At 36.4% G+C, this 12,281-nt stretch overlaps 1 protein-coding gene across 2 annotated transcripts in view; it reads right to left on the minus strand.

Annotated features, from left to right (window-relative positions):
- Positions 1–5,690: 5,690 nt before the first annotated feature.
- The window catches only part of LOC121294991 (tetratricopeptide repeat protein 39B-like), a 61,992-nt gene continuing 55,401 nt past the window's right edge, over positions 5,691–12,281 (minus strand). For both annotated transcript variants that reach the window (XM_041219258.1, XM_041219266.1), the window contains 7 exons: positions 11,194–11,355; positions 9,840–9,931; positions 9,291–9,411; positions 8,860–8,971; positions 8,269–8,386; positions 7,359–7,475; positions 5,691–6,482 (listed from right to left, as the gene is read on the minus strand). In XM_041219258.1, the coding sequence (XP_041075192.1) occupies positions 6,386–6,482; positions 7,359–7,475; positions 8,269–8,386; positions 8,860–8,971; positions 9,291–9,411; positions 9,840–9,931; positions 11,194–11,355 (819 nt within the window). In that variant the 3' untranslated portion in view covers positions 5,691–6,385. The remainder of the gene's footprint in view (positions 6,483–7,358; positions 7,476–8,268; positions 8,387–8,859; positions 8,972–9,290; positions 9,412–9,839; positions 9,932–11,193; positions 11,356–12,281) is intronic.

Raw genomic sequence — 12,281 nt, forward strand, 5'->3', positions numbered from 1 at the left:
TTTGTATAATGACAGTGCCATTAGTATGATTGGTAAAATAAAATTTAATAAAATAATACAAATAATAATAAATGCGATGTTGTATAGTAATCACATTTATATTACTGTGCTTGCTTTATTTACATTATCTTTTATCCAGTTTTTCTTAAGTGAGTATGAATAAACATTTTATTTGTATTATCTTTTTCATTTAGTATATGTCTGTGAAGGAGAACTTTAAAAATCTGAATTGAGTCGTACACATTTTATAATCCACCAGGATTGCGCCAACCAGTTATTTTAATCTCAGAATAACCACAGAATGGTGGATGATACAATCTAAGAGAATCCACAGTACTGTAACATGATCTATGAAAATCCAACTTCCTTCCAAAATCCAAAATCCAGGGTATGGATTGATCAAATCAGTCATTTTATTAGTGAGGGAGATGGTTGTCTCCAAGTACATTATAGCAATTATATGACAAGTGCTTTTGTTTTTCCTTTTTCTAAACTCTGATTTCATTAAACTAAAGTCTGTTAGGTGCTGCTTGCAATCAATCATCTGGCTCGGCGACAGGCTGCTGTGAGTGGACCTTATTTGTGATGTTTATGTTATCGTGGGCATCCCAAAGGAAGCGACAGGCAGATATTCTACCTTTCATATAATGACTATGACTATACCTGCATGTTTAACTCACAAAGGATTGGCTGGGCAGTGTGGCACTGCCTCCAGAGTTGTGCCTCCAAGACAGGGTTAGGCTTCCTGTTGGGGCAGTGTGAACGTTTAACTCCAGTCCATTGTTTACGGGATACAGAGGAAGTGGTTGACATGTCACATTTTTACATAAACCTGGAGAACCGTGCATGTCATGAAACTTGGTATTAACATTATTAGGTTTAATACGGCTGTTGGGAGTATTGGATTCGGGTGTACAACTATGGTTAAAAGTTTTGGATCACCTAGAATTTTAGGATTGATACATAATTCTAACAAAACTAACTACATGAACATAATTTGGATCTTTTGTTTAACACCACATAATCAAATAAACTATACATTAGTAGTAGGAAGCCAAAATAATAGTACAATATTTCACGTTAGATTTAAAAATGTCATATTTGTCAGTTTTTTGTTAAGTACATGGAGAACTACACAGTGGTATGTATTTCACTGTGTTAATGTAACCCTATTCAGCAGGTTTCATTCGACTTTATGACAAAATGAATTACTTCTATAGGGTGATGCAAAACCTTTGGCCATAGCTGTATGTCTGTCCATTTATACCTCCATGTCACCCAGGTTTGCATACAGTACATCTGGAACATAGCTTCTCAAACTGAGATGAAGCAGTTCATTGCTTATTTGTATTTTATACTTTTCTGTGAATTCTGTTGATATATGGTCATCAGCCTCTTTATCACACTAATAGCTCTCATTTTGAATTTACAGCAGTGGTGGGATGCATGTTACTGATACCCTTGTTAGTACAGTATTAGTACATGTTTACATCTTTATTTACTTTAGAACATGAGAATTGAACGATAATAAAACTCCAAGGGCCTCCAATAGTTGAAACACAGCACTGCCAGCCTGACTGATGTTTACTTGACTTAGGCAAGTACAAAGCAATGCATTTACTCCAGTCACTAACTGTTTCAAATGTTTTATTTTTTAAAGGAGAACATTCTGTGATTTTTGTTTGAGAATGTTTATTCATTATCGCTGTAAATATGAGAAATGTAATAAAGTACCTCAAAGACGTTAGTTACCAGTACTTTGTTGTAGCTGTTTCATATATAACATTAACCATTTTAATTTCCTTTCACAAAAAAGGTGTAAATTGCACCTGATTGTTCCCCAAAAGAAATGTTTGGATCATAAATGCCAGATAATATTATTTTCTTGCGGGAAAGCATCCTCTACTAAGCTTTGATATGTTTATAAAAGGTATTCATCAGTCTGTACTTGTTTTGAGAACACAAAACTGCTTGAATTTGTTTTAAATGCATTTTTATACTGAATTTAGGTTTTTATCACCATTTGTTTGGCCATCCATGGACAAATGCCAATATGTGATACAGCCAATATTTCTTATTATAGTCTAACAAAACACACTAAAAACTAATGTTAGTTTTGAAGTACATGGCTTTTTATTTAGAATTCTGTTACAGTTACACCACAGCAGATCTCTGGTACATACATAAGGTTCACATTTCGAACATACTTCAACATATGAAGTATTAACGGCAAACACAGGGGGAAGAGAGGATGGGTAGAAATACACTTTATATTCAGAAAGAAAGCACATCTATAAGAATCAATTGGCTAATTAAATGTAATATTTTAACACATTAATTTGCTGATTAAATTTACTTATTGCTTATTAAATGTAATAGTTTAATTACCAAGTTCAAGATTTGTGCAAGCAAGGGCCTGTGAAATCCACCGTACGTGTTTGAACTAAATAATATTTTCTCTGGTGTCCACAGTGACACCTGCTGGGCGCCAAGGCAGCTGTAGGTATACCTTGTGGCTAGCAGCTCTTGGTTCCATCCAATATATACAGCCAAATACTGGATGAGCTTCCACTCAAATTGGTATTTAGGAAAGCATCACAGACCCATTCGCCCATCCTTTCCCTTTTACTTCTACATGCAGTGGAGACGTGAAGCCAGCTACACCACCAGACAGGGCTTGGGATTCAGACTAGGCAAATTTAGACACATGCTGATCCAGTCAGTTTGGCTCCAGGGCCATTGTTTTGGTGTGTTTGAAAGCGATGGATAGTTGGCTTTTCTTGGGTATCTATTGGTTATCATTCATCGAAACGTGTCCCAGTGCCTCTCATGCAGTAGTGTGTTAACAGCAGCATTTCAACATTTATGTTTTTTCCTATCCTTTCTACGAATCCAAAGCATTAGCCGAAATGTTTTTCCTCTTGACTTTGTTCACAATGCTTTACTTCAGAAGCCATGTATTTATCCTGAGCAGTATTACAGTTAGGGCATCTGATTTCTGGGTTTATATATATATATATATATATATATATATATATATATATATATATATATATATATATATATATATACTGTATATATTATTTTTAGATTTTTAAAAAATCTAAATAGCTTAAGGTTTTTAATACTCTTTTTGCACGACTTTTCTTCCGTTACTTGTTTTACGAGTGTGTGTGCTATGTGTTTAACCCAAGAGCATTCAGTGTCGACAGTTTCGCTTTGTAAAACAGCACAGAGTAAAGATGTCTAGTTTTCCCATATGCTCTGTGTGCAATTATACTTGCAACTCCACTACAAAATAAAACTTGAATGGAACAGAGAAATGCCTCCATATACAGTTGTGTGTGTGTGTGTGTGTGTGTGTGTGTGTGTGTGAGAGAGAGAGAGAGAGAGAGAGAGAGAGAGAGAGAGAGAGAGAGAGAGAGAGAGAGAGTGGGGGGGGGGGGGAGATTTGTTTATTTCTTTCTAAATAAAACCCAATTTCTACCTGAATATTTATTCTTTCTTGCTTGTATATTAAAAAAAAATCCACCAGATTTCACCAATTTTTTCATTAAATAATTCTACCCGAATTTTAAAAAAAAATATTCACCCGAATTTGGAAAACAATTTAACCCGAAAATCAGATGCCCTAATTACAGTACAGTGCTTTATATGCATTAGAGTTATGGGGATGTACCGCTTGTAACTGAAGTTCAAGACTTGAGTATCAATAAAACAGACTGGGCCTACTAGATTATTTTTCACAATAAAAACCTAGCTAAACATGAGCACATCAAATGTACACCAAAGTACAATTATACAGGATATAAAGTAAATAAGAAAATATATGTATAATTCTATCTATCTATCTATCTATCTATATTACTATTAAAATACATGTATATTATATCAACTGTTTTTCAGAATAACTTTTGAAAATAAACTCACCTTTCCCCCATCACCAAGTAAGGTTTTTGGAAAAAGAAACAAAAAGCACACTCTACAGCAGTTAACAGATTTAAAAGTACATCTACAATCCCATTACATTTTTTAACAAGTGAAATGTTACAGCATTTGCTTTTCACAAACACCTTGTACTGTTCAGAAGATAAAAGAAAAAAAAAAACAGCAAGTTGCTTGAAAGACTGCATTGGTGCACTTTCAGTTGCCCCACTGCGCCTAGTGGGTCTTTCTAAAAGCACAGCAGACCCACCTGGCATTTGTTTAATTCATCTTACTACACTAAAGATTTAAAGAACAAAGAATTTTAAGCCATAAAACAGTCAATTTAAACAAGAAATCAGAGAACAATTGGAAACTTTAGTTTCTTGAACAGAAAGCCTACTCTGATTAATCAGAATGGGCTTTTCAAGATGCTTTTCTTAAATTCCTTAACAGTCCATAAAGTTTTGTGAATAGGGCTCAGTATCATCAGATCTGATCAAGAAACAGGATAACCCGGTACTTCAGTATGGGTAATGATGCTAAAATATTTCTAGCTTTGGATTGTGATATTTCATGCAAGACAATTTGGTTTAAGCAACACGGCACATGCTCTGTGGTATAGAGAAACACAAAAGAGAAAAGAAACTTGGGAACGTAGTGAATGGTTTTTCATATGGTTTCATTTTCATAAGTGTTAAAACATAATTGATTATTGCGTTACAATATATTAGGGGTATATAGCTATTGACATCTGTTTATATTACAATATATTTATATTGACATCTATTGATTACCTGTGCCCAAACTATTTTCCTCCCCAATCCGTGGGAAGGCAACAGTTAATTCAATGGTTTCTGTGGGCTCCCAGTCAAGATCGACAACTCGCCACTGGAGGATTCAAACCAGCCAGCGCCTGATCATATGACTCATTCTTCACTCCAGCCTGATAGTGCCTTTATAGGATGATGAGCCACGCTTCCCCAGTACTTTCTGCCACTCTTTTCTGTCATGTTCTACAGCTACTCTGGTAAAGATTCTTCTTATTTAAATTGAAGCAGCATGGAGCCTCGGATTTAATTTAAAACAAAAAGAAAAACACTAATATAAGGGTCATGTCATGTTTGAAATGTGAGGATGAGCCATTTTAATACCTGGAACTACATACTTACTATTTTTATGTATGCAGGTCAGTTGTGTGTGTCTGCTACTTTGTGCAGCAAGTAGCAGACACACCCAACTGCACAATCCAACTCTCCACATTTAAAACAGATGCATTCATTTTACTCCAACATATATAGAACAGAATCAATAGCGTATTAGTAGTTGAAATGACCATGCCAGACAATGTAATAGATGATGCTGAACAAGCAAAGGGTTATTATTAAAAGGTCAGCATGATGTTATATAGTATAGCCAGGAATGCCTTGTCTAACACAAAGAAGCAGCACACTTTATAAATTTACCCTGTATAGAAACTGCTGCATTTTAGAGCAAGTCAGTAAAAGGCCATGGTAATGCAATATAAAATGGCTGATCATTGTAGCATACCAACAAAAACAAAACACAGAATTAGTTACAGAACAAGAACTATTTAATCAATAAATATAGTATATATATATATATATAATATATATATATATTACTATATATATATTATATATATATAAGAAAATATTTTTTATTAAAATTTAAAATTTTTTATTATTAATTTAATTAATAATGATATATGCGTGTGCGTGTATATATATATATACACACGCACACGCACACGCACACTATATGTTTTTTGAGTTATTGCACCAACATAGTGTTCTGTCAGAAAGAATTCTTGCGTCTTCTGTGTAAATTAAAGCATGACCATTTTCCATAAAACAAGATATTAACAAACACACCACAGCGCACACACACAAGCAAGCTTGACTGTAATAACATACAGCTTAGAAAAGGGAAAATACATTCAGAAATTTGTTTATAACACGGAGTGCAGAGACAATCAAAACCGGTACCCAGGACTCACGGGTGAGTAATATTTCAAAATCCAGTGTCCCAAGAAAGCATTAAATTATATACTTTACATTGGTATTTCAAGTATAGGTCTGTGAGGTATTCATGAACGAATATTTATATACTGATTAAACATAAATAATACAGTTGCAATGACTGATTATTAACATACAGACCAGTAAAATTCTTTATAGCAATACTAGTGTTAGCTTACAAAATGCCAATATGAAGACCTAGATTGAATAGCGACTACACTCCATGTTATATCTGCTTGTTAAAACAACAAGTGCTGTTTATTGATTAAAAGGCTTTTTAAATTTACTATCAGCAGCTCTCTGTAGTATGCTAATAAAATGCTTTTGTAGGACACTTGCATTGTATCTTTTAGCTTATTTGGACCCCTGAAGAACACCCTGCCACTACAGACAGTTTAAAAACAGACAGAGAAATCTTGTTAAGGTGTTGTGACTGGGGATCCTCTGAGGCTGTTTAGAGCAGCGTGGATACGAAAGTGTAATCTGGATTCCATTGAATAGTCTTTGTAGTTTTGTCTAAAATAAGAATGAAAAAAAAAGCAAAACAGTAATTAGTTAAGCCTTAGGGGGTAATTTCTCAAGCCTAATAAGTAAAATGTCTGCTAATAAATCACAAGAACTAAAAACAGTCATAAAAGAAATGTCAGCACATTTTGTTCAGTTACTTAAAAATCATTACTTAAAAAAGCAACACTACAACAGCTAAATATGCAAAATGAAAGATTTATACTGAAATGATAATCCTGTTACTAAAGCCCCTTTCACAGTGGCATGCTTCAGCCTGGGACAAACCCGGTGTCATGCAATATCACATTGCTTTTGATAAAGCAGGGTTGACATGGGTGACAGACCCAAGCTTCTCTGAATCGAACCGTCAGACCAAATGTTGATTAGAGCAAATGCTTCTTCATCCCTGCTGCAATCTGGCTCATGGTGTGTCTCAAGCAACAAAAATATGGCTAAACAGAATAAACAGAAACGTTCCTTGTGGGAGTGATACTGCTATTTAGTTGGCTTAAGAATTTCCATCATGCATTTTGTCTCGCTCAACCCGGGTCAAAGCATGTTGACCCACATCCTGGGGTGGGTCGCTGGGGCCCGGGTCAACCCGGGTACGACCCCGGTACGTGGTTTCACACTACGAGGGATTGTGACCCAGGTAGCCAGGACCAGGGTAGGAGTGCCAGTGTGAAAGGGGCTTAAGTTTTAATAATAACCCCCTCAGTGTATGAAAGACCTGAACCTGAAAAAAAACACAGTAGAAAAGTGATGTAACACAAACTTAAAGTTGGGCTGGGGAATTCATAAAGAACAGCCACACAGAATGGTGCACCAAATGTGTGTCAGGTTTCAAAATATGCTATTGAAGGGCAGCAGGGAAAATATACTTACTTAGCATTTTCTATGAATCTGCTGGCTTTTTGAAAGTCTCCTTGCTGCTTGTACAAGAGCCCCAGCTCATATAAACTGAATGGCACCAAATAATGATCATATTTTATCCTCCTCTCACTACAAAGGAGACAAAAAACAAACACAGAAAAAGATTCAAAATACGACCACAAAATGGCAGCGCAACCTACAAATCTGTGTTGCAAACTCTTTTAAATGGATCCCCTTCATAGTAATCCTAGGTGGAACCAGTATGTGGTACCAGTGCTGGTTCGTATATCCTGGGATATCTTTTTGATACCATCATTTATAAAAATGTGGTACAGAAAACAAATATGCCCCTGAAGACATTTTAAGCAACTTTAAAATTTGAATGTTTAGCTCAGCACAAGTTATTAAAAAATGGCAATGCATTAATATTAAAATGTAAAAAAATACAAACAACAGCAAATTGAAAACGTTTATGATACAAAGTACAAATAAGAAACATTCTTAAGGTTATTGTAGGTCCACTCTATGAAATAATGAGCAAGCCTGAGAAAGGTGGATTTCCGTAAAGAGGTCAGAATAAAAATGACCGCTCAAAGGGTTACAATGTTGTGCTCCAGTAACACCCCCTTTGATATTCAGGTTCTTTATGATTTGTAACAAAAATAATTTATACATAAGTATTAAACACTTAAAAGTGCTGAATTAACTAACTAAACTGTCGATATTGAGAAAGACTGGCTTTGCAGACTCACCTTCCTCAGGCTTGCTTAGAGGGTTACCTCTTTAGTACTTCTTTCATCAAAACCTCATTGAGGGACTGATTTTTACATTGAGTAGCCCTATCAAATACACATAGCTTTTTTTGTTGTTGTTGTTGCTAAAGCCTTTTTATCAAGATTTATTCTCGGTAAACATCAGTTACCTTGTGAGGACTTGAGTGAAGCAGAGCTCAGCTTGCAAAAGACGACCCAAATGTTTCAGACAAAGTCCTTTCAACATCTGGACAAGGCACTGGTCATCAGGATGGTACTCTGAGGGATCTTTAACCACATATACAAATTTATTCCAATGCTTACAAACATGCACACACACACAGCCATAAATACAGACCCAGCACCTCTGGCTTTCTTATGGCAGGAGATCGCAATCTCTTTATAAACTGATCAGAGTTTACAACTATGAAAGATTTGTAGTTCTAAATATAATTTGCAAATGCATTTACATAAAAAAACTACTTAAGGAGGGCATATTTTAAATAAAACACACAGCGGTGGATCAGTTCATATATGATATCCTGCTGGTGTTTATCTCCAGAAGTGATGACCCCTTTTATGAAATATTAAAAGAAAAGAAAATTAAATCACAAACGTTTTGCCCTCTTCAGAATATCAATGTTTTATGTTTATATATATATATATATATATATATATATATATATATATATATATATATATATATATATATATATATATATCCCTATTCCCTTTTGCAGTCCCTCATTTGCAATACTTACTGGTTTCTTGGTTCAATGCCGTTTCTGCTTGTTCAATTGTAATGAGCAGACTCTCTGTGTAGTCAGCCCTCTTGCCTACAATTGTAAAGCCATTCCAAACATACATCATTTCCTGAAAAAAAAAAAAAGAGTCAATCACAAAAAAGCTTACTTGGATTAGGCCGAGACATTCACTTATTTCTCTTTGAATTTCAGAGCTTAAAAATGAGTCTACTGAAATGAACACACATCCTGATTAGCTTTAATCTTTACTGGGCTACCTTACTGTAACAAAGCTAACATTAGGTAGTCCAAGATGGGTGCTAGCCAAGGTCTGTGAAACCAGATTTTTTATTTGTTCAGGTGTTCAAAGTTAGTGACAACCTAACCAAAAATAACAAACCAAATAATAAATTCATTTTCTAGAGAAATTAAATGGCATCAGTTCATACCAGAGCAGGCACCACCAGTTTCACAGGTTTTGGAGCAGAATAGCGCCGGGACTTTCGCACAGCAAACTTTTCTGTGGGAATTGATTTACCAGCAATTCTCTGCTTTAACCCTTCAACTTGTCTATAGTGGAAAATACAAAAAATCCAGATAATGCCAAATGAGGAGAGAAGTAGTGTAAAACTTACACTATCAAAAATGTACCATAAAGTGCCATGAGGAACGATACAAATATTTTAAAAAAAGACCACGTTCGCCTGGTTCCTAGTAGTCGATTGATCTCAAAACGTCATCAGTTTGGATCCCATTGATATAGCCTCAACATGATTAGGTAACCCATTCCATAAACTCAACATTCTTTATGTGAAAAAGTGTCTCCTTCCCTCTGTCCTGAGTCTATCATCACTTTATTTCCAACCATTACATATTAATATTTTGTTGTGCAGATACAACCAGTGCCACTTACAGCTTTATACAGATCAGTTGCTAATTATGATTGTGACCACAAACACTAACACCTTGCTGTACTGTTGCCTTCACTAGTTACTTACTTAAACAGTTCAGTTACATTCTCCCCAGTCTGTCTGACAACTTCATCTGGAAGCATGCTTAGAATGGCAGCTTTCTGAAAGACATATATTGCCTGCAAAGACAAAAGAGAGGCATGCTTACTTCTTATCTGACAAACTAAAGCAATACCTACATTAGCCCAGCAGAGGGCTCAGTTATTTATGAGAAAAGCATATTACCGTATTACTTGGAATTACTGCTGCCCTCAAATAAACGCTGCTCTCAGTAATGAAACATGTACATTTTTCTCCCTGCCCCAGCTCAAATAAATGCAGCACTTAATAAAGAAACACGTACAAAACACAGTATGGCAAAACATTACAAATAGAAACAAAATTAATTGAATGAACCTGAATACAATGTATAAATACTGCAGCACTAACACACACACACATAAGAGACGCTGCAGAATCCTGATCCAGACAGGAGTTCGGAGAGTGGGGGGTGTGGCGTTTTGGAGTGTCAATGGGGAGCAGAAGCTAATGTAGCTCTCGCAGTGGTGTTGCTGTTTAGGGGATAGCCACGGGATCAACTCATCTTCCGAAGCCCTGCCTGGATCAGTAGACCGTGAGCGTGTAGTTGTTTTGCTGGTTGAAGAAAGAAATGCACCAAGTCCTGTGACTCTTAGAAACTGCTGTAAGAAAATAAAGGGAAAATAAGTCGACCTACTCTGTGTTGAATTGACATGCCTCTCTTATTATTTCCCGCTCCACACTACACTGGTATGTGACCTCACCTAGACCAACACTGATCTGATCTGCGTGCTCAACAGCTTTCAATTTAAAGTTGTAGGACTTTTTCCCCATCCTGATCAAGTTGTATCTGCAAAAATCAATTTCAATATACGCCTCCCTCAAACACAGTAAAGAAACGCAACAAAAATGGCACCTTTCGAAAACCATATACTTCTAATTACTGTCGCCCTTGAATAAGCGCTGCATCTGTTTTTAGCAATTTCAAATAAACGCTGCAGCATGGTGGCGAATCTCAATGGGAGGGACGGCACCTACACGCTGAAGGACTTGATGTGTTTGACTAGGTGAGGACACATACCACATACTACTTGTAGCAGGCATGATTAAAGAACAGTGAACTGCATGAATTTATAACCTAAATCTTGGTCTAATTTCATAATCAAACTTCTTTAGATTTACTACAGTGTACTGCTGTATTGAAGATTATGTACGAAAACCCACTGTAAACTGTAGAATAATCTGATCTGTAATTGTAAATATAACAGCTGCAAATGATTAGTATCTGTAAACAAACTGCTGCAAAGCTCAAAAAGGGAACACTAAAATGTTAGTTTCGACATACTGGGCTGTGTTCATTTACCTTTGACCACTTGCTTTCCTTACAGAGCAGGTCTGCGTAGCGGTAAGCCTCTAGCCAGTTCTGCTGGAAGGTGTGGCACCACATCAGCTCCCAGTAACAGAGGTGATGGATCTGTTTCCACTCCTGCTGGGATGCAATGCAGTCCTGAAACTTCACTTCAGCCTGTGTGTGGGGGAGAGCAGAGCAGCAAAGCAGTCTTTTACGTTATTAGATGACTCCATATTCACTGGGCTATCTTAAACTTGACCTACACACATGTACAATCCAAGGTACAGCATATATTATCACATCAGGTGCCTAACTCGGCCAAGGCAATTATCTTAGCCATAACAAAGGTAAACAAGCATTTCTTCAGCCTTTACAACCCTGTTTATTGACATTTATAGTCCTTTCAGTGTCTGTAAGAGAGAATTCCACTAATTAACTTGGACATACCAGTTTCTATAAAATCCTGAATTTAGAGAAATCCTGAGCTCAATTGGAATGAGAGAAAAATATGTTGTGCATGTTTGTAACTGTCAGAAAAGGCCTCATAAGACATACTTCCATCAGTATTTTCTTTAAATTATTGCAACATGTATTTTTGGACAAAAAAATGAAACACCTGGGTAAATGAAGGACACCAAGTATACTGAAAGCTAGGGCTTCCACACAGATGTGGCTCATGCGTTAATTAAGCAAATAACATCCCAGCATGCTTAGGGTCATGTATAAAAATGCTGGAGAGGCCTGGTTGCCTATAATTATGGCTAGCATGGCTGCAAGAGGAGACCTCAGTGACTTTGAAAGAAGGATGATTGTTGGGGCGTGTTTGACAGGAGCTTCAGTGACCAAGACAGCTCAACTTGCTGATGTTTCATGAACAACGGTGTCTAAGGTGGTGTCGGCATGGAACTCCGAGGGAAAGACATCATCAGTAAAGGGCAACAGTGAGTGGAAACGCATACTCCAGGATCATGATATCCGTACATTACTTTGAAGTGCAAGGCAAAACAGACGAGCAACTGCAGATCAATTGACTGCAAATTTTAACCTGGGGCGTCAGCAGCCAGTTTCATCAAAAACGGTCCACAGAGAACTCCACAGAG

This window comes from Polyodon spathula, chromosome 2 (assembly GCF_017654505.1).
Source record: "Polyodon spathula isolate WHYD16114869_AA chromosome 2, ASM1765450v1, whole genome shotgun sequence".
NCBI lineage: Eukaryota > Metazoa > Chordata > Actinopteri > Acipenseriformes > Polyodontidae > Polyodon > Polyodon spathula.